Source organism: Labeo rohita, unplaced genomic scaffold, assembly GCF_022985175.1.
Source record: "Labeo rohita strain BAU-BD-2019 unplaced genomic scaffold, IGBB_LRoh.1.0 scaffold_132, whole genome shotgun sequence".
Lineage (NCBI taxonomy): Eukaryota > Metazoa > Chordata > Actinopteri > Cypriniformes > Cyprinidae > Labeo > Labeo rohita.
This window is the reverse complement of record NW_026127472.1, coordinates 143,635-170,175: the sequence shown is the minus strand read 5'-3', so window position 1 is coordinate 170,175 and position 26,541 is coordinate 143,635. Positions and strand designations below refer to the sequence as shown.

Sequence of the window (26,541 nt, the reverse complement as noted above, 5' to 3'; positions counted from 1 at the left end):
AAGAATACACAAACTTATACCAACAATCCTAAAGACAATCATTTATCTCTGCTACTAGTAGCGCAAATAACCCATAATTATTTGTTGTCTATGTCTCTTATATGCTTGGTGTGTTTATTGTAGCCTACGCAGCTAACCAATGTGTGTATAACCAGTTAGTTAGACAAAGTTATTAGTGTGTATGCAAGATGCCCGATGTTTGGTATTAAATGAAAGCTCATTTTATTTCCAAGATGTCGACGTGAATGAAAGGTTCATATTATGTACAAGGTTCGCATTTCAACACTTATTGAAGAGACTAACAAACTCTTGCAGAAAAGTTGCCTCCATGTGACAGAAAGACATCATGATAAAGTATGCACAAATGAGCAACAGTACGCTTTGCAACCCAAATGATTGGAATGCAACTTCATGGGACAACTTCGTCGGCCCGGTTAAATTCAAATGTCCAGCGCAACACAGTGCCTTTTGCCTTTTGCCTGTTGCATTCGCCTTCCGTCTTCAGCTCGCTCTCATCAGCGCTCCCAGCTTGGTCACAACCGACTGTGCCATCCAGAACTCTACAGAACCAGCTAAAGCTTCGTGAAACTCTCAAAGTCCTTGCGACCCGCAGCTCTGACTTTCAAAGAACTTCCAGCTCATCACGCTCAGTAACCAAGCAACCAAACGAAGCTTGAACTGACCTAACTGTGTGAAACACCGAACAGCGGAAGTGGCTTGAAACTCTTGAGCTCTGAGAGCATCATCTGGGTAACCAAGCAACCATCCGAAGCTTCATCCAGCCTCTCCAGCTATCCAGTCACCACAGAAGGCTTCCCAGAGATGTCATTCAAAGAACCAGGCAACCAACCAGTGGTGACGTGATTCCCTCTGCTAAGACGAGCCCACAGAGGAAAACCCGAAAGTAAAACAAGGTCTCCTTAATCTCTTGCTGAACTGGTGCTAAATTTCCTTAAGCACCTAAAAGATAAAGCTTTTATGGTTTTTTCAGGTTGCAATTTAATAAAAGCAACACAAAAAGCTACACATAAATTGAGCCATTAGAAAATAATGAAGAGGATTGATTAGAATTAAAACACAGCACAAAACCTGATTGAAATGTAGAATATTTTTGTCTTTGAGTATGCGCCCATTGAGTAAGTTTCTCTTCCTGTATCTTGAGTTCTTTCTCTGTGTTTGTCGTAACTTCTGTACTTCCCTTTTCACCCTCACCCCCACTTAAACGTCTTGCATCACCTGGTTAAGAGCTGAGGATTCACTCTAGATCAGGGTTTCTCAGCTCTGGTCCTCAAAGTCCACTTTCCTGAGTTTAGTTTTGCCCTGATCAAACACATGTGAACAAGCTAATCAAGTTCTTCAGGATTACTAGACAATTACAGGCAGTTGAGTTTGGAGATGAACGCTGCAGGAGAGTGGACCTGAAGGGCCAAAGCTGAGAAACCCTGCTCTAGTTTTCAAACAAATGTTTTGGTCACAGTCTCACTACTATTTACACCTCTGTTTCACCAGTAGGGGGATTTGGGGGCAAGTGTAACATACTAAATTTTATCAGTCACAACTATTGAGATGATGATGTGCAGTGGTGGAAATGGCCAAAATTCACTGGGGGACTCTAGATGTTAGATGTCCTTTAAAATGAATTTATTGAATTAATTCTGGAATATACCTGTAATATGCAGATGTACTTCAGAAATGTACCTCACAACAAATGTACTGTAAAACTTGAATTATTTATTTTGTTTTCACAGTAAAGCCAACCAGTGTATATTTAAAAAAAACTGACGCACATACATTTTTAGCTGCATATGTTAAGCACTGTTTAATACTGGATTTGTTATTAATTTAAACTGAACTTGTTATGAACTCAAAGCCTTGGGTGTTTTTTTCACAGCGCTGTAGATCACTTCACCTTCTGAATTCACAGATGATGAAGGCTGTGAATAAACAAGATCAGCTCTGAGAATCTCATTTCTGCATCACAAGCCTTATTATGTCATTTCAGTGCTACACGTCACATAACGGAAATGCAATAGTTATCATTCCCAGCCAAATCCCATCAGAAACTATTGTGACACATTTCACTTGTGCAAAAAATCTCATTGGAGAACATCCAGAGGAAACACTTACTGCTTTATGAATCACAGAACTGTAAATCACTGAACTCTCATCCACTGAGGCAGAAGACTGTGAATAAACACAACTGATGGTCATTCATTTGCAATCAGCATCTCAGTAAATGTCTACAGAACATATAGACTGATGACTTACAGTAGCATCTGCTGGACTGTTGGATGTCATTTGGTTTTCACAGGGCATCTGTATCAAACACAAGTGGTACTGTTAGCTCATGAGTCTTAGATAAATGTGTTTATTTCTGAAGATTGCTCAAATGCTTTGATGTGTTAATTACATTCTAAAATACTTACTGCATTTCTGGTGCTGTTGAGATGTTCTTCTCTATTTTGACTCCTCTCTGTCAGAGTGAGATATGAAGATTAAATCTCATCATATTTTACATGTGCACTCTAAAGAATCTTTGAAATCGATAGAATCTTTCCATTCCACAAAAGTTCTTTTTAGAATGTTCTAAAGATTTTTAAAATGTTCTTCACACTATAGGGGAAAAAAGGTAAATAAGAACTGTTCACTGCATGAGAGGTTATTTGGCGAACTAAAATTTTAGTTGTGAAATGAAACACATAAATAGAATAAAATACTATTTATTTTATATGGCCCTCTAGAATGCTTGATTCTGATTGGTCAGTGTAATCATTCTGTGGTCAAATGTGTTTGCATCAAGACCATAAACTCATATTTTACCGTTTCTGTTCCCAGAGAGCGATTTTCTATAATCATGCTAGTTGCATACCTTTTAAGTCACTTTATTATCTCTTTTTTCTTACATACTATAATGAAATAATTCTAACTCAAATCTATATATGTTTTGTCAAATGTTCATTTATTGATTTATTTGTTAAGTATCTGTAAATGAAGCATAGGTTAATTCCATGTAAATGTCAATCTTACCATAAAAAGCCAAAAGGCTTTTACTATAATGATAGCATAGATGTCAACATTTGGTGGTTTAAATATCCATGTGAGGTCTTTCTTAAAGTTTTAAAACATATTTTTATTTATTGTATTTTATTAGTGTGGTAAGTGCTATTTTCAGGCTTGTCACATCTATACATATTCTTCAGGCACATCAAAATTAAAATAAAGTAACAATCATATGTTCTATGAAAAGCCATCCCTTCTCTATTTGTTGGATATCATTGCGTCTGGTTTGTGCATAGTTTGTGCATAGACTGATATTTTTGTAATGTTTAGACTCTATCAACAATGGTTTATTACAGTATAAACAGAGGGCTTGGTATATTGGTAACAGATACATTCTCTAAGCTTTTATATGTCACATTCATAACGCTGGATTTGCCCTATAATGCAATTTCAGTCATCTAGAAAACTCACTCTGCTTCTTTCTCAGTCTCCAAGTTACTATGGCAACAAGAGTAACAAGCAGTAACAGCACAAGCATCACTAGAAGACACACGGCCAGAATCACATCACGCCTGTAAGTGATGAAGAGACATTTGTATTTATCACACACAACTATTCTCACTTTTAATGCATAGCAAGTTAATCTTGTTAAGTCTGATTTAGAGATATAATTTCAAGCAAATTCACAATCTCTGAGGCTGTTATTACAGATGGGTGGGTTTCATCTCTGCAATTAAAAATAACATTACTATGGTGACATGGAACAGTTTAGTAATACAGTTATTATGAATGACTGAACAATGTTCATACTTACATGTGTGTCTCAGGTCTTGATTCAGTAGTTATAGCTGCCAGTCAGAAAACAGAAACAAAGAAACAGATTTCTTAGTTAGAAAATAATGTTATTATTAATGAAAGAATCTGTTTGTTAAACAAAAACAAACAAACAAACAAAAAAAACAAAAGAAAAAAAACTCCTATGGTGATCAATCATGATATAAAAAGTCAAAAATTTGTATGTAATAGCTATGACTCAATATTTTAAGTTTTGACTTTTATCCAATTAATTTAGTTTGGCTGTTCCTTATTGTTTATTATTTTATTCATACTTATAGTATTGGTGTTGGCTGATGACTGCGTTGTGTGCCTGCAAAACAATGGAAAAAAAATGGAAAATAATAACATTTTACTAACTAATAATTTTAATGTTAAAGCACAGCCAGCACAAAATCAGACTTTAGCACCTGTGTTTACTTTGTGATCATTCTGAAGTTAAATACAGATTTAAAATCATCACAAGAAATAATTTAATAGCTATTGTAGTGTTTTAGAAATCAAATCTTTAAATAGCTATGACAGGAAACACTGGCCTTTTTGAAATCAATCTTTGCATAAAGCATATACATAAACCCAAATAGGAAATAAATTCCTGAAACACTGGTGTCTCATATTTTAGAGCAGCCAATTTCTAAAAGTAATGAGTAAAATCTGTATGTGGATGTAACCCCTTTGTAATTGTTTATACATAAACCCAAATAGGAAATAAACTTGTATATATATGTTTGGAACTACATAATGGAGCCAAGTTATTTTAGCTAAAATATAAATAAATAAATAAAAATAATAAATAACAATAACAACAACAACTGTCATTCACTCACATATATGTATGGAGATCACATAAATTTTGAGTGTCCATAGAATGAAGTTTTTCAACTATCTATCAGCATATAAAATGGAACTTTTTCCCTTTTTACAACCCTTTGTTGTCTGGAGGTCAGATCAAAATGTATGGCTACAAAAGTATTTGGATGCGATTGTTTTTCTGAAAGGTCAAGTGTGTTTACACCTACATGTCTGTCTTAGAGCCAGATGGTTTAGTTGCTGGAATAGTTGTAGGTGCTTGAAAAGAGAGAAGGAAATTAGGTTTGTTTTAGTGCACTGAGAGTGACATCATTTTAATGGCTGAATTGGTTTGTGATCTTACCTTGTTTGGGTTTAGTGACCGTGAGTTGAACAGGAACCTGCCAGTCTCCTACAGAGCAGCAGTACCAGCCAGAATCAGTCAGTCTCAGTCCAGTCATCAGCACAGTGAAGGATCTTCTCCTGTCATCAGTGATTTGGACTGATGGATTCTGGGATGTGTCAGTCCTCCCCTCGTTGTAACATCTTTTATCTTTAATTCTGCACCACTGTTTGACTGCATTCTTATATCCAGAACTGTAGAGACACTGAACACTGATATCACCACCTTCATGTCCAGATACACTGCTGCTCACCACAGACACATCAGGAACTGAAATGTTAAAAAACAATTCTGGATTTGAACGATATGTCCAAAAATGTACATTCTTACACTGATGTACACAGAACACTGTAGCCTACTGAATGATTCTGTCAGAGGCTAAACTGGAAATAGCATAATACTCTTACTGTTTGCTTTTGATAGTATGCAATTCTCAATTCAAACATTATCTTCACTGCTACTGCAAAACCACTACAACAATGGGATCCAATTCAGTGAAAGTAAATTATTCTTATGGGGCAGTTTTTTAGTGCATTACAGCTTTTCTCAGCCATTTTGGTACATTTCTTGAATCACCATTATATGTTTTATGTTTATAAAATATACATGCTAAATAACATTTATCATGTGCTATGATAACCATGGTTTTGAAACGAAAAAGTTAATAAAAATTGGCCCACAGATCCATCAGTTGGAGCAACTTAATTTATTTTCTTTAAGTAATCAACTTCAACCACTAAATTACATTCAGTGAGAAGAATCAACATGTTTATGTTGCAAATTAGATTAAATTAGATTAGATTAGATGTCACAAAAACATTTTTTAGGAGTGTATTGTCAAAAAAAACCTTGTAATTTATAACATTACTTATAGCTGCATTATTTTATTTCAGTAAAATGCATAAATATGTTTCTCAGAGAAAAGATTCAGTTTGGAAAGATATTCTTACCTGATTGTACCGTCAGATACAAATAATAACCGTCGTCTGGGCCACCGATCTCCACAGCACACCAGTAATATCCAGAGTCTGAGGTCTGCAGATTCTTCCACTGCACTGTAAAAATACTCTGGTTTGGATAATCAGTGAGGGAATATTTTCCTGTCTCATTTGCATATTTCAGTATTTCGCAAGAGACCCAATACATCCCCTTACACCAGTATTTACGGTTTTCTGTATGTTTTTTATCATATAGACATGGAATAATGCCAGGTGATCCAGATTTCACTCCTATATTCATTTTCTCGATTCCAGCACCATCTGTAGACAAGATTAAGTGTAGGAAAAACTGCACATTATGGAAAAATAACTACCCAGCTAACAATTTTACCTTATAAAAACGTTCCTGTAAAGTTCAAATTAAGTTAGGAAAACGTTCTCAGAACGTTCAAAACGTCCAGTTTTTTTAAATGTTGTAGTAACGTTCTTGTTTGGTTTTAAGAATGTTATTTAAAATGTTTTTAGAATGTTTCAGTCTCTTGTTATATTAATGTTTTAAGAATGTTATTTAAAGTGATATTAGAATGTTCCATTCCCCATTATGTTAATGTTCTAAGAATGTTTCCCTAACATTCCCAGTAAGGTATAAAAATGTTATTGCTGAAGGTTCTTAGAACGTTCAATACGTCCAGTTTTTTAGCCGCTGAATTAACGTTCTTGTTTGGCTCTAAAACAACATTTAAAATGTTTTTAGAATGTTTCAGACTCTCGTTAAATTAATATTCTAAGAATGTAATTTAAAACGTTATTAAAACGTTCCATTCTCCATTATATTAATGTTCTAAGAAGAACGTTCCCCTAATGTAGTTCCCCTAATGTTATTTTTTTTAGAACCAAATATTAATGTTAGGGGAACAATCTTTTTAAGTTATATATTTTTTTGTAACTATAAAATAATGGTTGTTATTAAATAACCCTAAAATAACTTACAGAGAATTTAACATTAAATTCCTTTTTTTTTTTTTTTATGTAACCATAAAATAATGTTCCCAGAACATTGAAGGGTTTTTTTTTAAAAAAAAAAAAAAAACTAACAGAGAACATTCCCTAATGGTTATTTAAAGGGAATTTTTATAATCTTGTAAAACTGTCTTTCCAATCAAAAGCTGCAGATGTTTTGTGTAATGACCTGTACAGAGCCCTGTAATTCATCTACAGATGAAATCATTAAAATACAGAAATCAGATCAATAAAAACATTTTAAATTCTAATATTTGTCAGAGTACGGGGTGTAGGGACGGGCGAGAGAATGGACTATTAGCACAAAATAAACAAAAGAAACAACTAAAACTGCATGGGAAAAACACTACCGGCAACATGGCAGGCTTGGCAGGACAGGAACATGCAACATTCAACAACAAACTGCCACAGGAGTTCCAACACAGGGACAATAAATAGGGAGCAAATGAGGCAGGTAATGAGGGAAACACAGGTGGGGCAAATGAACCAACAATCAGGTAACAAGATGGGTGGGGTCAAGACAATAGACATGAGAGCACATGGCCAGCAAAACAAATCACTGACCATGTGAAAAACAAGACAAGAACACACAACTAATGAGAAAACTCATAAGCTGCGTGCTCACACAAAACATGACATGGAAGCATGCAGTTAGCAAAAAACAAACTGCTTGCTACACAGCACAAGACCAAACATAACATAGCATGAAAACACATAGCCAAAAACATGAGCTGCATGCAACAACAACACAAGACAAACAAAGCATGCTACACAAAACACAACAACACACATGGACAAAAGAGCATACAGCCAGAGCGAACTCGAAACCGCACACTCCAAACATTTATTCATATCTGTGAATAAATATCAAATTTTATAAACCAAACATTCTGTTAAAGTCATTTTTTATTTAGTGCTGAAGATGTGTAAAATCTGTGAATCCCATAATGGACAGAACTTATGTGTAATTGTTGATTTGCTCAGATTATTTTTTATTAATTAAACAATAGATAAAAACAAGCTTTGGATTTAATAATACTGATTAGGCATCTTATATTATACACTCTCAGAAAAAAAGATACAGTTCTGTCGCTGGGGCGGTACCCTAGAGTACAAAAGTGAAAAGGTACATCTTTGTACCTTACCTACCTCAACACAGCACATATTAGTACCTTACAGGTGCATTTTAGTACATTGAAAGTACATGCGGTTACTTTAAAGTACATATTTGTACCTTTTCACATTGTACCTTAGGGTACTGCCCCAACGACAGAACTGTTACCTTTTTTTCTGACAGTGTACTGGGTCATGATTGTGCTGGATGATTACTGATGTACAGCGGAGTGATCATGTTGGAGTAGAGGTTACGGAACATTACAATAATGTTCTAAAACCAAAAACTAACTTTCTGGGAACGTTAGAATAACATTCAACAAACTAAAAACTAACGTTCTGGGAACGTTATATAAACATTATGGGAATGTTACAATAACATTCTAAAAAAAACAAAAACGAATGTTCTGGGAATGGTAAGAAAACTTTACTGTCTAACAAAAAACAAATGTTCTGTGAATCAAAAATTGTGAACTGGGATACACTTTAAATTCTAGAGTATTTTCTAGAGTATAAATGTCAGAAAAAACTGTTTGAGAATAAATAAAGTGTCTTCTGACTTTTAAGCACATTGTAAGATTTTAATTTTAATCAAAAAGTTTTTTACTTTCTCTTACTGCAAGAATTTTTTTCGATAACTTTAAGGAGAACTTTGAGAGAACCTTTAGAGAACGTTAGGAGAAAGTTTTCTGTTAGCTGGGTATACTGAAGAATTACTAGCCTAAAGAATTCAAATTAAACAATTTTAACAATTTAAGGTTAAAAGAGATCATACGCTAGTTTAATAATGTAAGAGTATTATAATTGTTTACCTGAGATGTGAAGTAAAATCCCAGAGAGAATCAGAGGGTAAATCATGTCTACAGTGGAGTGCATGTGCATGACAGGAGTGGGTCACTTCCTACAGTGTCTCTGTTTACTCCTGTTTCAGAGGAAGACCAGAAATATCACCTTAAACCACATAAGCATTAGCTAGTGAGAAAACATGCCATTTTGCAGTCAGCAACCTCAAACTCAATAGTTTTTAGCCACTTTCTTACTAAACCCACAAACGCTGAACAAAATGTCACATTGCAGAAGCATGAAAATGATCAACACATGCAAACTGTTATGTACTGTATGACTGGTAGCTTAAGTTGTAGGTTTTATTATGTGTTAAATCACTTTTTTCCAACTCGGGGGTTCATAGGGATTGATATAAAATAATTGTGAACATGCAAGTATGACTAACAAAATAACTGATGATTTTACAAAATCTAAAATGTCCATGTTTTCAAACATGTTACACCTCAAATGATGTCACAACCATTCATAGCAGAGAAATATGGAAACATTATATCAAAGTCTGAGATAAGAAAACATCCCCAGTCTCTTATGCTTCCTCAAAAATATAAGATTAAGTACAATTATTTAAAAGCATTGTGGCTTGTTTCCTGTAATGGTCATGCTAAACTTCTGAGCAAAAAATAAAAGCATCTGCACAGCTGAACCACAACCACAAAAACACACAAGAACTGAAGCAACACTTATTTATTCACATAAAGACATTGACTTCTGCTCCACTTTTTCACCACATTTGCCACCGTGGGTGTGGGGGGTTCAGGGCAACTCCCTGTTCACCACATCAGACCCATCAGGCCAGATCAGATCAATGAAAGACCATAGATGGAAAAAGGATTCCAGTGATGTTTTTTCACACCTATACACAACTGCAATACTATTTATTTAATTTCATATTTACTTGTTATAATGCATGAAAGAGAAAAGAACATGGTACAAGTAAACAAGTTTAACAATGAAGAAATTAAACAAACTAAATACAAAACTATGTACTGCTAAAAGACATTTTCTCAGGAGAGCACTTTTGACTTTTTTGACAGTAGGTTAGTTATGAACTTATCTTTTGAATTTTCAATAGTCTTGACACTCACATCCTTAGGTCCTTTTGAAAATAATATATTAGGTATGTAAAATAGGTATTAAGTAAAAACAATCTTAAAAAAACACACAAAAAGTTGTGATGACAGTCGCCTGCTGTTGGTTTTGTTTCTCTTGGTCAGTGTGGAGCCACAGTGTTGTATATCATGCTGTATATTGCTCCACCTGCTGGAGGCTTCACTGCTTCACACACATGAACATTCATGAGCATTCATTTCAGAAATATTGTATGGAATAAGTCCAATAAATTCAGTGAGCAAGTTTGTTGGTCATAACTTTGTGTTTATATTTCTGACATGACACAGCATAAATCACAGGGTTGCAGGTGCAGCAGGTCTGTGTAAAAATGATGCATGATAATGGACAATCCCTGCAGAATAGGATCCATGACAGAGGAGGGGAAAAAAATCCAAACTTTTTATTAGAAATTAGAAAAATCTGCTATTTGAATGAAAAGAGCGACACATGAACCCAGCCATTCACCTGATTTAAAAGAGCACTTTTGTTTTGGTGTGAGATGCGGAGCTCCCGTGCGACATCTAGTGGTTGAAAACCGTATATAGCACCTTTAAGTTGGATTGATTTAAAAGAGCTGCATGATAATGGACAATCTCTGCAGAATATGATTTAATGACCATGACAGAAAAACACGTGAAAAAAAAAAACAAGACGACTCAAAATGATTTAATAGGAATTTAAAAAATCTGCAATTTGAATAAAAAGAGTGTCATGTAAAAAAAAAATACATTACAGACATTAGTAATTTAGCAAACACAGACGTCTAATAGTTTTCATACAGATCTCTTAAGTATATTCTGTATAATAAGCATAAAACAAATACAGAATATTTTTTTTTTTTTCAAAACTTTTATAATCATCTGATCCTTTAGGCTGACATATAAAGAAAATTCCTCTAGTTAAATACACACTGATGTTTGTGAGTTTGTTAATACACTGGTGTGTAAGGAAAATTGATAAATCTAGTACATACACAAACACAACAGAAAAGAATCTGTCAGTAATTGATCATCTTGATCAGAGTCTCTTTACTGTGACTTTGAGAAACTTTGGGGAAAACCTGGTAAAGCTCAATCAGTAAACCCCTTTGCTTTTATATAACAAAACAAAACCTAATGAGCTTATTATTTTTTCTACTTTTGACAGAAAGTATGATCACACATAGTGGCACTGAGTAGAAAAGGTTAGTATTTTAATGATCAAGATTCTTTGGTAACATCTAAACTTGAAATGCTTTATTGCTCCATAATATGCAGGAGCCCTCCAGGGCAGAGCAGGCGGAGCTGGAGCCCACCAGGGTGGAGCAGACAGAAGGCAGACAGAACAAGGAGAGAAGAAGAGTTCGTAGGTGGCCCTTGTGGCCGTGACAAGGCCAGGCATGGACACGCTGACTGGGTGAGGATTATAGGGCACTACCACCATGCAGGGAGCTAGGACAGACGTCCCCGTTTTACGAGGTTCCGTAGCCTCAGCCGCCACCACCGGGGGAAACTGCGGCGGGCATCTCAGCCACTGGGGAAGCCACAGTTGGTGCTGCCACCTCCAGAGGCTCTGCAGCGAAAGCTGCCACCTCTGGAGTCTCAGTGGTGGTATCCGCGGCCCATTTAGGAGGATCTGCCATCAGCTCCATCACCTCAGGGGGCACTGGCGCAGATTCACAATCAGACGAGACCTCTGGAGCAGACTTGTGAACAGACGTGACCTCAGGAGCAGAGTGTGCAGCCCACACACACCAAATGGCAACCGCCATTAAGGGAAGAGCTGCAGCGGGTGGCAGGACCTCTTTAATGGTTTGATTAGAAGGAGCTGATGCCACTGGGATGTTTGCAGCTCGCACTAAAACTAGTGGTGGATCCAGCACGCTAGCCATCATGACAGGCCGTGACCTTGGGGTGTCAGACGAGACATGGCTTGACTCTGGGCGGTCAGACGGGACGTGACTTGGTTCATGGAGATCAACTGAGGCTTGACTTGGCTTGTGGAGACCAGCGGTGACTTGACTTGACTCATGGAGATCAGCAGTGACTTGACTTAATTTGTAGAGACCAGCTGTGACTTTGCTTGACTCAGGAACGACGGCTGTGACTTGACACTGGAACAACAGCTGTAATTTTGCTTGACTCTGGAGTGACAGCTGTGACTTTACTTGACTCAGGAGGTACTTGACTTGACTCGGAAGCTTGACTGGACTTGGGAACAACAGCTGTAACTTGACTTGGGAAACGCGGCTTTACTGTGCGTTCACACCGCCGCCGGCGAGAGCGTCAAAATTCGCTCTGGGCACGCTGCCAACAACGCTGTGCAAAGATTCTTTGACGCTCTGACGATCGAACGCTTGGTCTTGTATTTAAAGCGGCCGCAAAGCAAACAAGCATGCCGATCTTGTGCAGACTGACCACAAGTAGGGTGTAAGTTAACCTCATTAAATATTTTAAACGTGAAAATAAGAAATGTAATTTAATTGTAGTTACATGTTTGCTAACGAAATAAACCAATTAAAAGCCATTTGTGTGGTGTGGCTTTTGTGTTCATGGTTAAGTGCTAGTGTAATTTCAAAATAATAGGAGACATTTACTAGCCTTGGTCTTTAATTAACATTAACATGAATTTGTGTGCAGCCTACATTGCAAACCATCTTGGTTGCAATTGGTCAAATCAGTGTTGTTTTGAGCAAATGAATTGCATTCCCGCTGAAACACAAGCGTTGGGAACTAATGTGGCCGGAACCAAAGTTTACAGGACTGCGTTCTCTGGAAACCTCTCAAGCGGTGAACTTCTACATTCCGATTGGTTGCCGCCGAGCCGCGTCATAGCTCATTACCATAAAGTTGACCTGACTTCAACTCTCCCCGACGCCCACACCGTCCAAAACGCGCCGCGCCGCTTCTCGCCGCTTCTCGCCGCCGGCTCACATTGAAAATGAATGACTTCCGGCCACTTTGACGCTCTCGCCGGCGGCGGTGTGAACGCACAGTTAGCGTTGCCTGGCTCAGGGGTAGCAGCTGTGACGTGACGGAGCTCCGTTTTCGCCGCCATTACGTGAGCGCGCTCCGGCGTGGCCGCCATATTGCGAACGGGGTCCATTGTAGCCGCCTTTAGGAGAGCGTGCTCCGGTGAAGCCACCATTTCACGAGCGGGTTGCGCGCCCGGCATCACCACAATGTCGTGCTCCTCATCCGCGACACCGACCATGAAAGATGAGCCCACAGTCAATAAAGCACAGTCCATAAAAGGAGCCAGAGACGAACACGGACCCTCGTGTCTCAGTCTCGCCCTTAAAGGCTCATTTATGCCATCACAAAAAATGTCGATTAAAAGACAATCCGGGAGATCTGAATAGTTCGCTATGGAGTGAGGCGAGCGGATCCATTTGCAAGCTTTTATTTACAGGACGAGACAAAGACATAGTCGAACAGGCAGGGTCAGAACAACAGCAAACAGGTGTAACAAAGGCGTGACGTGGGGATAGTCCGTGTAGCAGGCGTGGGTCGATCCGTGGCGAACGTAATCTGTTAGGGGGCAAAGCAGAGGGAGAGTCCAAACAAACAAGCGAGTAGTCCATATGCAGGTGGCGAGACAGACGAGACGAGATGGCCAGGCGAGAACGCTAAACTAAGGGAACTCAGGAACAAGGAAAGTAAGGGAACCTAGGGAATGCGAAACAACCATGCAAATAAACACAACAATAACCACAATACTCCGTAAACACAGAGGGAAAGTCCGGGGCTTTTATAGGGCGCCTGACTGGCCACAGGTGCCGACGCAATCAGCGTGATGGGTGATGGGAGTAGTAGTCTGGGGTGCAATGCAACAGTCTGTATGTAAAGATAGGGGGAGAGCGACATCTGGTGTTGAGCGGACCGCAGGTCACTGACCAGATTTATGACACCCACCATCGTTGGGTTTAACACCTTAACAAACAATACAAACTGTTATTACATCCAGGATTAACAATAAACCACTTCTTTATTTTTCATATAAAAATATAAAACACAATAAAAGCAACACAAATAGCTAAAGATAAATTGTGCCATTAGAAAATAAGAAACAGGATTCAGAATCAAACACAGCACGACACTCAAAACTCACCCAAAATGAGCCGAAACCCAATTAAAATGCAAAATATTTTTGTCTTTGCGTATGCGGCCTTTGAATAAGTTTCTCTTCTTGTATCTTGAGCTCTTTGTGTTTGTTGTAACTTCTGTACTTCCCTTTTCAACTTTTAATTAGCACTTAGGTCTTGCATCACCTGTCTAAGAGCTGAGGATTCACTCTAGATCAGGGTTTCTCAGCTCTGACCCTCAAAGTCCACTTTCCTGCAGAGTTTATTTCAGCATTAATCAAACACATGTGAGCAAGCTAATCAAGGTCTTCAGGATTACTAGACAATTACAGGCAGGTGAGTTTGGAGATGAACGCTGCAGGAAAGCGGACCTCAAGGGCCAAAGCTGAGAAACCCTGCTTTAGTTTTCAAGCAAATGTTCTGGTTACAGTCTCACTACTATTTAAGCCTCTGTTTCACTAGTAGGTGGATTTGTGGGGCAAGTGTAACATACTAAATTTTATCAGTCACAACCATTGAGATGATGATGCGCAGTGGTGGAAATGGCCAAAATTCATTGGGGGGGACTCTAGATGGAAGGAGTCATTTAAGATGATTTTAATAAATTCTTTCAGGAATATATTGGTAATATGCAGATGTATTTCAGAAATGTACTTCAAAACTATGTACTGTAAGACTTGAATTATTTATTTTGTTTTCACAGTAAAGCCAGCCAGCGTGTATATAAAAAAAAAAAAAAAAAAAAAAAAAAAAAACAAATTTTTAGCTGCATACGTTAAGCACTGAACCTTCACACTGTTTTAAAACTGAAACTGTAAAATAGATTTATTATTAATTTACAATTATTGACTTTCACTTTCTCATAATTCAGAAGGAGCAGAACACCTCTTGTTATGAACTCACAGCCTTGGGGTTTTTTTCACAGCGCTGTAGATCACATCACCTTCTGAATTCACAGATGTTAAAGGCTGTGAATAAACAAGATCAGCTCTGAGAATCTCATTTCTGCATCACAAGCCTTAGTATGTCATTTCAACAGAAATGCAATAGTTATCATTCCCAGCCAAATCCTAGCCGAAACTGTTGTGACACGTATCACTTGTGCAAAAAACCTCAATGGAAAACATCCAGAAGAAACACTTACTGCTTTATGAATCACAGAACTGTAAATCACTGAAAGCTCATCCACTGCTAGACTGTTGGATGTCATTTGGTTTTCAGAGGACATCTGCATCAAACACAAGTGGTACTGTTAGCTCATGAGTTTTGGATGAGTGTGTTCTTTTCTGAAGATTTCTGAAATGCATTGATGTGTTAATTACATTCTAAAATACTTACTGCATTTCTGGTGCTGTTAAGATGTTCTTCTCTAATTTTACCCCCCTCTGTCAAAGTGAGACATGAAGATTAAATCTCATATTTTACATGTGCACTCTAAAGAACCTCTGACATTGATAGAATCTTTCCATTCCACAAAAATTCTTTTTAGAATGTTCTAAAGATTTTTAAAATGTTCTTTACTATGGGGAAAAAAAGGAAAATACGAACTGTTCACTGCATGAGAGGTTATCTGGCAAACCAAAACTTTACTTGTGAAATGAAACACACAAATAGTATAAAATACTATTTATTTTACGGCCCTCTAGAATGCTTGATTCTGATTGATCAGCGTGTAATCATTCTGTGGTCAAATGTGTTTGCATCAAGACCATAAACTCTGCCAGTTGGATACCTTTTAAGTCACTTTATTATTTCTTTTTTCTTACATACTATAATGAAATAATTTTAACTCAAATCTATATATATTTTGTCAAATGTCCATTTATTGATTTATTTGTTAAGTATCTGTAAATGAAGCATACTAATTCCATGCAAATGTCAATCTTACCATGAAAAAATAAAGTGTTTTACTATAATGATAGCATAGATGTCAACATTTGGTGTTTTAAAATATTCGTGTGAGGTCTCAAAGTTTTAAAGCATTTTTTATTTATATTTATTTATTTTATTTTATTTTATTTTATTAGTGTGGTAAGTGCTATTTTCAGGCTTGTCACATCTATAACAGTACATATTCTAAAATACCTAACAATAAAATAAAAACAATATCTAAAATAAAGTAACAATCATATGTTCTGTGAAGAGCCATCCTTTCTCTATTTGTTGGATATTATTGTGTCTGGTTTGTGCATTTTAAGTCGCAGAAATCCTACAAAGTATGTAGTCTCTCATCCATAACACATGATTATTTCCCTTTTTTTAACATAGAAAACTTGTGCATAGACTGATATTTTTCTAATACTGATTTTTTTTAGACTTCGTCAACAAGGGTTTATTACAACATGAACAGATGGTTTGCTGTATTGGTAACACATACATTCTCTAAGCATGTATGTGTCACATCCATAACACAAAATGTCACAATCCATAACACTGGATTTATCAATAATGCAATTTCAGTCATCTAGAAAACTCACTCTGCTTCTTTCTCAGTCTCCAAGTTACTATGGCAACAAGAGCAACAGTCAGTAACAGCACAAGCATCACTAGAAGACACACAGCCAGAATCACAAACGGCCTGTAAGTGATGAAGAGACATTAGTATTTATCATACACAACTATTCTCACTTTTAATGCATAGCAAGTTTATCTTGTAAAGTCTAATTTAGAGATATAATTTCAAGCAAATGCACATTAAAATGCCTTAAATACTTGTTTTGCTCATCCGTGCTTTGTATTTCACTATTAACAGTCTCTGAGGCTGTTATTAGAGATGGATGGGTTTCCTCTCTGCAATTTAAAATAACATTACTATGGTGACATGAAACAGTTTAGTAATACAGTTATTATGAATGACTAAATAATGTTCATACTTACATGTGTGTCTCAGGTCTTGATTCGGTAGTTATAGCTGCCAGAAACGGGAAAAAACAAAAAAAAAAAACACATTTCTTAGTTAGAAAATAATGTTATTAATGAAAGAATTATATGTTATGCAAGAGCATCCTATGGTGATCAATCATGATATAAAAAGTCAAAATTTTGTATGCAATAGCTATGACTCAATATCTTAAGTTTTGACTTTTATCTAAATAATTTAGTTTGGCTGTTCCTTACTGTTTATTATTTTATTCATACTTATAGTATTGGTGTTGGCTGATGACTGCGTTGTGTGCCTGCAAAACAATGGGAAAAAAAAAGGAAAATAACATTTTACTACATAATTATATATATATATATATATATATAATATAATAAACTCCTGAAACATTGGTGTCTCGTATTTTAGAGCAGCCAGTTTCTGAAAGTAATGAATAAAATCTGTATGTGGACCCCTTTGTAATTGTTTTCATAAGTAACTAATTTAATTATACTAGTTACACTCCAACATTGTATGTGTATGTGTATGTTTTTTTTTTTTTTTTTCAGCCATTCAATCACAAATATGTATGCAGCCAGATTCTTTGAATGGAGATCACAAATTTTATGTGGCCATAAATGAAGTTTTTCAACAATCTGTCACACTCACACAAGGGGACGGAGGAGACAAGAGATGAGTGGCAATCCAATCTAATAGTTTATTTACAAAAGTCTTTTTTAAAAGACAAAGCATAAAGTAATAAGAAATGTTCTTAACTGAACGCTCTTGTAAACAGGAGATGCACAATAGTCCAAAGGATGAGCCACGCCACACAGCCCGAGTGCAAACAGGAAGGATCATAGAAATCAGCATGTGAACAGTAGACCAGACAATGAGAAAATGACTGAGTGTCCTATTTATAGGGCGTGGCTCAAAGAGGAACAGGTGTAGACAGTTAGAATTTGGGTGACGATGATCGAGTGGGCGGTGCTACCAGAGGTGTGTCAGATGAGGGTGGCTGAGGTGAATGCCTGACACTATCAGCATATAAAATGGAACTTTTGGCCTTTTTACAACCCTTGGTTGTCTAGGGGTCACATAAGGTCACAAAATGTTCTGGCTACAGAAGCATTTGGATGCAATTGATTTTCTAAATGTTGAAGTGTGTTTACACCTACATGTCTTTCTCAAAGTCAGATGGTGTAGCTGCTGGAATAGTTGTAGGTGCTTGAAAAGAGAGAAAGGAAATGAGGTTAGTTTTACTGCACTGAGAGTGACATCATTTTAATGGCTCAGTTGGTTCGTGATCTTACCTCTTTTGGGTTTAGTGACCGTGAGTTGAACAGGAACCTGCAGATCTCCTATAGAGCAGCAGTACCAGCCAGAATCAGTCAGTCTCAGTCCAGTCATCAGCACAGTGAAGGATCTTCTCCCATCATCACTGATCTGGACTGATGGATTCTGGGATGTGTCATTCCTCCCCACTGTGTAACAGCTCTTATCTTTATATCTGCACCACTGTTTGAGTTTTTTGTTGAATAGAGAACTGTAGAGACACTGAACACTGATATCACCACCTTCATGTCCAGATACACTGCTGCTCACCACAGACACATCAGGAACTGAAAGCGTTAAAAAACAATTCCGGAATTGAACAATATGATTATGAATGTACATTCTTACACTGATGCACACAGAACATTGTAGCCTACAGAATTATTCTGTCAGCGGCTAAACTCGAAATAGCATAATACTCTGACGGTTTGCTTTCGATATGCAATCCTCAATTCAAACATTATCTTAACTGCCACCTCAAAACCACTACAGCAATAAGATCCAATTCAATGAAAGTAAATGATTCTTATGGGGAGGTTCTTTTCAGTGCATTACAGCTTCACTTATTACAGCTATTTATGTCAATGAACATATCAGTGCCATCAGAATAAAAAGGTAGTAAGTACTTGCACTATAATAACTGCTGGGTTAAAAACAGCCTAGCGGTGGGTAAAATATGGACATACCCACCGATTGGGTTGTTTTAACCCAGCAGTAGGGTTAAATGTTTAAATGTTTAAATCTTTAACTCAACCTTCTGGGTAGTAACCCAACCGCTGGGTCAAAACAACCCAATTGCTGGGTATGTCCATATTTTACCCAGCGCTAGGTTTTATTTAACCCAGCAGTCTTTCGAGTTTTTAGAGAGATTGTTCACAAACAAGACTCTTTTTTTGTAGAAACATGTTACATCCCTTGCTACCTTTCCACCACACATGCTTACTCCTCTTCTTCTTCCCAGCTGTTTACCCTTTTTGTTTAATTGTCGTTCTTGTAAAAAATTATTCAAGGGACCTGTTACCACAGCTTAAATAAAGTTAACAGCCCGCTAAAAATGTTATTTGAATAATTTAATTAAACCTTTAAAATTGCCAACATTATTTTAATCAGTTGACATAATAGTGTTGATCATGAGATCAACTTAATATTATATGTAATGTAAACTCATATTTCTGCACCAACTGAATTTCTTTTAAAATTAAGTTGTAGTAACTCAATTAAAAGGTCTTGTTAACTTTGGGAATTGGGTCATTGATTTTTAGTTCCCTTATGCTTTGCATAAGACTAGATAAGGAGAGTAAATGTTGAGTGCTTTTAGTGAAGGAAAGACCTAGTATTCAGTGCTGTTATGTTTGACATTTAAAAGAGTTTGTGTTATGTTGAAGTTTTTGTGGTTACCATTGTGCTAAAGAGTAAACACTACATTGACTCTATGGGGATTGTCTGCAGTAATATCATTGACAAGTAACATACTTGTTCATAAAATATGCATGCTAAATAACATGTGCTATGATAACCGTGGATTTGAAATGAAAAAGCTCATGTAAGATGGTTCCAGGTCCACAGATTCATTAGTTGGAGCGACTTAATTTTAATTTTTTTTTTTTTTTTTTTTTTGAGTAGTCAACTTCATATCAACTTCAACCACCAAATTACATTTGGTTACGAGAATCAATGTGTTTATGTTACAAATTAGATTAAATTAGATTAGATGTTACAAAAAACATTTAAGAGTGTACTGTCAAAAACATTTTACATAATTTATAACATTACTGCATTATTTTATTTCAGTAAAATGCATGAACTCATGTTTCTCAGAGAAAAGGTGCAATTTGGAAAGATATTCTTACCTGATTGTACCTTCAGATACAAGTAATAACCGTCATCTGGGGTGTTATAGCCACCGATCTCCACAGCACACCAGTAATATCCAGAGTCTGAGGTCTGCAGATTCTCCCATCGCACTGTAAAAATACTCTGGTTTGGATAATCAGTGAGGGAATATTTTCCTGTCTCATTTGCATATGCCAATATACTGCAAGAGACCCACAACTTCCCCTGACACCAGTATTTACGGTTTTCTGCATGTTTTTTATCATATAGACATGGAATAATGCCAGGTGATCCAGATTTCACTCCTATCTTCATTTTCTCAATTCCAGCACCATCTGTAGACAAGATTAAGTGTAGGCAAAAAATGTAAACATGCATAAACTGCACATTATGGAAAAATGACTGTACTGAAGAATTACTAGCTTAAAGAATTCAAATTAAACAATTTTAACAATTTAAGGTTAAAAGAGACCATACAATAGTTTAATAACACTAACTGAGTATTATAGTTGTTTACCTGAGATGTGAAGTAAAATCCCAGAGAGAATCAGAGGGTAAATCATGTCTACAGTGGAGTGTATGTGCATGAGAAAAGCAGGTCACTTCTCACGGTGTCTCTGTTTACTTCTGTTTCAGAGCAAGATCAGAAATATCACCTTAAACCACATAAGCATTAGCTAGTGAGAAAAGTTGCCATTTTGCAGTCAGCAAGCTCACACTTAATGGTTTTAGCCGCTTTCTTACTAAACCCACAAACACACTGAACAAAATGTCACATTGCAGAAGCATGAAAATGATCAACACACACAAACTCTTATGTACTGTATAACTGTTAGCTTAAGTTTTAGGTTTTATTATGTGTTCAATCATTTTTCCAACTCGGGGATTCACAGGGATTGATATAAAATAATTTTGAACATGCAAGTATGACTAACTGTCATGAATCTGGTTGGTGACCTGCGGTCCGCTCACCACCAGATGTCACTCTGGTCCTGTCATTATACACTGACTGTTGCTTTACATCCCGGACTACATCTCCCACTATCCCCTCTCCACATTACAGAATACTCGGTCACACAAGGATCCAGCAGCGTTGAGATTTTCTGCAATGGTTTAAATCAGCCGTTAAGGGGGGAGGCTGAGACGCGAGGGTCCGCGCTCATCACTAGCCGCTTTCATGGACTATGCTCTGTTGTGTGTGTGTGTGTGGGTTCATCTTTTACTGTGGATGTCGCGGATGAGGAATGCGACATTACGGTAACGCCGGCCCCGCAACCCGCTCGTCAAATGGCGGCGAAAACGGAGCTCCGTCACGTCACAGCTGCCATACCAGAGCCATGTAAAGTTGCAGCTGCGTTTCCTAAGTCAAGTTTCCAAGTCCAGTCAAGTTACAGCTGTGTTTCCTGTGTCAAGTCAAGCTATGGCTGTTGTTCCAGAGTCAAGTCAGAGCCGCTCTTCCTAAGTCGAGTCAAGCCAAGTCAGAGCTGTCTTTCCGGAGTCAAGTCAGAGCTGGTCTCTACAAACCAAGTCACGTCACCGCTGATCCCCACGAACCAAGTCACGTCTTGTCTGACCGCCCAGAGCCTCATCTCGTCTTGTCTGACCTCTCAGAGTCCTGTCATGTTTCATCTGTCCAGAGCCTCAGGTCTCGTCTGATCTCTCAGAGCCCCGTCACGTCTCCACTGTCTGTCCAAAGTTTCGTCACGACACGTCCAGTCGGGTCTCGTCCGACCTTCCAGAGCCTCGTCACGTTTTGTCTGCCAGTTTGTTGGCGGTCACTATTCTGAGTATATGGGCTGCACAGTACACCCCTGAGGTCCCGTCTGACCACGAGTCCGCCCCAGAGGCCTCTTCTGCCGGAGAAGCCGCACCAATGCCTCCAGAGGTGTCGGCTCCGGCTGTAGAACCTCCTATGGTGGTGGCGTTAACCTATACACTCTCTGCTTCTCTCCTGTCTGCCTACTCTGTCCCTGCTCTCCCCAGGTCCCAGTCCATGACGCGGGCCCCTGCGCCTCCTGCTCTGCCCTGCTCCGCCCTGGAGGGCTTCAGCGCTTCTGGCTCCGCCCAGGAGGGTTCCTGCTCTGCTGGTCCTGCCTCATGGACCTGGTCCTCCAACCCTCACCCTGCCTCGCTCGTCATTATACACTGACTGTTGATTTACATCCCGGACTACCCACGCCTGCCTCACGGACTACTCTTGAGCCTCATCCCAACATACCTGTTTGTTGTTCTGACCCTGCCTGTTTGACGATGTATCTGTCTCGTCCCTTGAATAAAAGCTTGCACATGGATCCCCTCGCTTCTCGTCTCCCTCTCCACATTACACTAACAAAATAACTGATGATTGCACAATCTAAACTGTCCATGTTTTCAAACATGTTACACATCAAATGATGTCACAACCATTCATAGCAGAGAAATATGGAAACATTATATCAAAGTCTGTGATAAGAAAACATCCCCAGTCTCTTATATTTTCTGAAAAATATGAGAGATTCTAAATACCTAAAAAAAAAATATCATATCTTTAGGTACAGTTACTTAAAAGCATTGAGGCTGCACTGTTTCCTGTAGTGGTCATGTTAAACTTCTGAGCAAAAAATAAAAGCGTCTGCACAGCTGAACCACAACCACAAAAACACACAAGAACTGAAGCAACACTTATTTATTCACAAAGACATTGACTTCTGCTCCACTTTTTCACCACATTTGCCACAAGTTTAACAGTGAAGAAATTAAACAGACTCTATAATACAAAATACAAAAAATATGTACTGCTATAAGACAATGCCATTTTCTCAGGAGAGTACTTTTATAGTAGTTATGAACTCTGCATTAATTTACAATAATCTTTTGAATTTTCAATAGTCTTGACACATCTGTATAGGTCCTTTTGAAAATAATATATTAGGTGTGTAAAATAGGTATTAATTAAAACAAGCTGAAAAACACACACAAAACGCTGTGATGACAAGTCATCTGCTTTTGTTTCTTTTGGTCAGTGTGGAGCCACAGTGCTGTATATCAGGCTTTATATTGCTTCACCTGCTGGAGGCTTTTCTGTTTCACTCACAGGGACATTCATGAGCATTCATGTCAGAAATATAGTATGAAATAATCCAATAAATGCAATGAGCAAGTTTGGTGGTCATAACTTTGTATTTATATTTCTGACATGACGCGGCCTAAATCACAGTCTGTGTTAAAATGAACAACAACAGAACAATAATTCATATTTTAACCTTTTTTTTATGTCATTATTATTATTATTATTATTATTATTATTATTATTATTATTATTAATTTTATTATTAGTCCTATTATTATGAAGTTTTGGTTTGTTTTGGTGTGAGATGCGGAGCTCCAGTGCGACATCTAGTGGTTGAAAACCGTATAAAGCACCTTTAAGTTGGATTGATTTAAAAGAGTTGCATGATAATGGACAATCTCTGCAGAATATGATTTAATGCCCATGACAGAAAAACGTGAAAAAAGCACAAAAAGACTCAAAATTATTTAAGAGGATTAGAAAAATCTGCAATTTGAATGAAAAGAGTGGCATGTAATGAAAAAAAAATTACAGACATTAGTCATTTAGCAAACACAGGCATCTAATAGTTTTCATACAGATCTCTTAAGTGTAGTCTGCTGAATAAGCATAAAGCAAATATAGAATACAAATACAGGTTTTTTCAAAACTTTTATAATCATCTGATCCTTCAGGTTGACATAAAGAAAATTCCTCTAGTTCTGTGACAGACAGAAACGCTCCACAAAGATCTGAAAGATGAAATAAAAAGCAACACTTATCAACAGACAAACATGAGAACCAAATAGTTTCTATGTCACATCATGTAGATTTGGATACATTAAACCCACATAAAATATTCACACATTGTGTATTCACAAAGACTTGAATAAATATATTATGGAGCAATAAAGCATTTCAAGTTTAGATGTTAGCAAAGAATCTTGATCATTAAAATACTAACATGTTCTCCTCAGTGCCATTAAAATGATAATAATTTCATCAAAAGTAGAAAAAGTGAACAAGTTTCATTAGGTTAATTTTTGTCAAAATAAAAAAAAAGCCTTTATAGTTTTGGTTATTGATTGAGCTTTACTAGGTTTTGCCTTGGTTACAGTAAGTTGAACAGGATTCAGTGCCTCTCCTAGCAGAAGTACCAGCCAGAATCAGTCAGTCTCAGTCTCTTCTCCCATCATCACTGATCTGGACTGATGAATTCTGGGATGTGTCAGTCCTCCCCACTGTGAAACATTTCTTATCTTTATATCTGCACCACTGTTTGAGTTTATTCTGATATTCAGAACTGTAGAGACACTGAACACTGATATCACCACCTTCATGTCCAGATACACTGCTGCTCACCACAGACACATCAGGAGCTGAAAGGGTTAAAAAACAATTCTGGAATTAAACAATATGATTATGAATGTACATTCTTACACTGATGACAGAACATGTAGCCTACTGAATGATTCTGTCAGCCGCTAAACTCAAAATAGCATAATACTCTTATTGTCAAAAAACCTTTTACATAATTTCTAACATTACTTATAGCTTCATTATTTTATTTCAGTAAAATTCATAAACATGTTTCTTCAAGAAAAGATTCAGTTTGGAAAGATATTCTTACCTGATTGTACCTTCAGATACAAATAATAACTGTCGTCTGGGATGTTATAGTCACCGATCTCCACAGCACACCAGTAATATCCAGAGTCTGAGGTCTGCAGATTTTCCCAGAGCACTGTAAAAATATTCTGGTTTGGATAATCAGTGAGGGAATATTTTCCTGTCTCATTTGCATATGCCAATATTTTGCAAGTAATCCATTGCAATCCCTTACACCAGTATTGATGGTTTTTTTATATTTTTTTTATATAGACATGGAATAATGCCAGGTGATCCAGATTTCTCTCCTATATTCATTTTCTCAATTTCAGCACCATCTGTAGACAAGATTAAGTATAGGAAAAACATGTAGACATGCATAAACTGCACATTATGGAAATACCTATACTGAAAAATTACTAATAATTATAAACAATTTTAACTGAATACGATACAATAGTTTAAAAATGTTAACAGACCAGAAATAAGAGAATCATCTTACAGCCGGGTGCACAACAGTGTTTCTGTTTCCTCCTGTTTCAGAGGAAGACCAGAAATATCACCTTAAACCGCATAAGCATTAGCTAATGAGAAAATGTGCCATTTTGCAGTCAGCACCTCACACCGCTTTTATACTGAACCCACAACCACTGCAGGGCAACTCCCTGTTCACCACATCAGACCCATTAGGTCAGATTACATCAATAAAAGACCATTCCAGTGATGTTTTTTTCACATCTATACACAACTGCAATACTATTTACTTAATTTCACATATGCTTGTTTGTAAGAATGCATGAAAGAGAAAAGAACACTGTACAAGTAAACAAAACAGTGAAGAAAATAAACAGAGACTATAATACAAAATTGTGGAGCATTGTGGAGCAACAGTGTTGTATATCATGCTGTATATTGCTCCACCTGCTGGAGGCTTCACTGCTTCACTCACATGAACATTCATGAGCATTCATGTCAGAAATGTAGTATGAAATAAGTCCAATAAATTCAGTGAGTATTTATATTTCTGATATGATGCAGCACAAATCACAGGGTTATTTTCTATGCAGCGGGTCTGTGTGAAAATGAACATCCGATTAAGTTTGATTGCTTTAATAAAACAGCTAAAGTGCATGATAATAAACAATATCTGCAGAATAGGATCCATGAGGAGGAAAAGATATTTTAAAGTTTTATTAGAAATTTAAAAAATCTGCCATTTGAATAAAAAGAGTGACATTTAAAGAAAAAAAAATGCACTACAGACATTAGTCATTTAGCAAACACAGATCGTCTAATGCTTTCCACACACAGGTCTAGTCTGTGACACACAGAAATGCTCCTCATGCCATCTGAAAAATAAAATAAAAGCATGCACTTATCAACAGACAAATCTGAGAACCAAATATGTTTCTATGTCACATTGTGTATTTTGGATATGGGAACCACATAAAAACATTCACAAATTTTGTAGTCTGCACAAAGACTTTTTTGCTGCATAATATTACTTCAAGTTTAGAAGTTACTAAAGAATCTTGATAATTTAAATATACTAACGTGTCCTCACAGTGCCAGGTTGTATGGTCACACTTTCTGTCAAACACAGAAAAAGAAACTAGCTCATTAAAGGTCTTGTTTTGTTTTCTAGAAGCAAAGCCTTTATAATATTGATTATTGATAGAGCTTTACCAGATTTTGTCTTAATCACAGTAAGCTGAACAGGAACCTGCAGATCTCCAGTGGAGCAGAAGTACCAGCCAGAAT

The 26,541-nt window shown here is 37.1% G+C and overlaps 2 protein-coding genes across 2 annotated transcripts in view; both read right to left on the bottom strand.

Moving 5' to 3' along the window:
- Nucleotides 1-1,856: 1,856 nt before the first annotated feature.
- Nucleotides 1,857-8,967, bottom strand: LOC127158068 (CMRF35-like molecule 1). The gene is made up of 11 exons (XM_051101204.1): nt 8,910-8,967; nt 5,977-6,285; nt 4,988-5,296; nt 4,854-4,902; nt 4,110-4,147; nt 3,815-3,848; nt 3,472-3,572; nt 2,427-2,473; nt 2,269-2,316; nt 2,128-2,184; nt 1,857-1,934 (listed from the first exon to the last, which is right to left on the bottom strand). The coding sequence occupies exons 1-11, from the start codon at nt 8,953-8,955 to the stop codon at nt 1,857-1,859; spliced, it is 1,116 nt and encodes a 371-aa protein (XP_050957161.1). The 5' UTR covers nt 8,956-8,967.
- A 5,950-nt stretch (nt 8,968-14,917) lies between these two features.
- LOC127158057 (uncharacterized) overlaps nt 14,918-26,541 on the bottom strand; it is a 104,887-nt gene continuing 93,263 nt past the window's right edge. Inside the window, exons 3-11 of the mRNA XM_051101195.1 lie at nt 18,290-18,598; nt 18,155-18,203; nt 17,255-17,292; nt 16,994-17,027; nt 16,829-16,906; nt 16,594-16,694; nt 15,455-15,501; nt 15,261-15,344; nt 14,918-15,084 (exon numbers count right to left, since the gene is read on the bottom strand). Coding sequence (XP_050957152.1) covers nt 15,016-15,084; nt 15,261-15,344; nt 15,455-15,501; nt 16,594-16,694; nt 16,829-16,906; nt 16,994-17,027; nt 17,255-17,292; nt 18,155-18,203; nt 18,290-18,598 — 809 coding nt within the window. The 3' untranslated portion in view covers nt 14,918-15,015. The remainder of the gene's footprint in view (nt 15,085-15,260; nt 15,345-15,454; nt 15,502-16,593; nt 16,695-16,828; nt 16,907-16,993; nt 17,028-17,254; nt 17,293-18,154; nt 18,204-18,289; nt 18,599-26,541) is intronic.

Bases quoted from the DNA above. Each gene is read 5' to 3' on its own strand.
- LOC127158068 (XM_051101204.1), bottom strand. From the start codon at position 8,955: ATGATTTACCCTCTGATTCTCTCTGGGATTTTACTTCACATCTCAG. The intron at 6,286-8,909 runs GTAAACAATTAT...TCTTGTCTACAG, and splicing joins GATTTTACTTCACATCTCAG to ATGGTGCTGGAATCGAGAAA. The intron at 1,935-2,127 runs GTAAGTGTTTCC...GTTTATTCACAG, and splicing joins GTTCTGTGATTCATAAAGCA to CCTTCATCATCTGTGAATTC.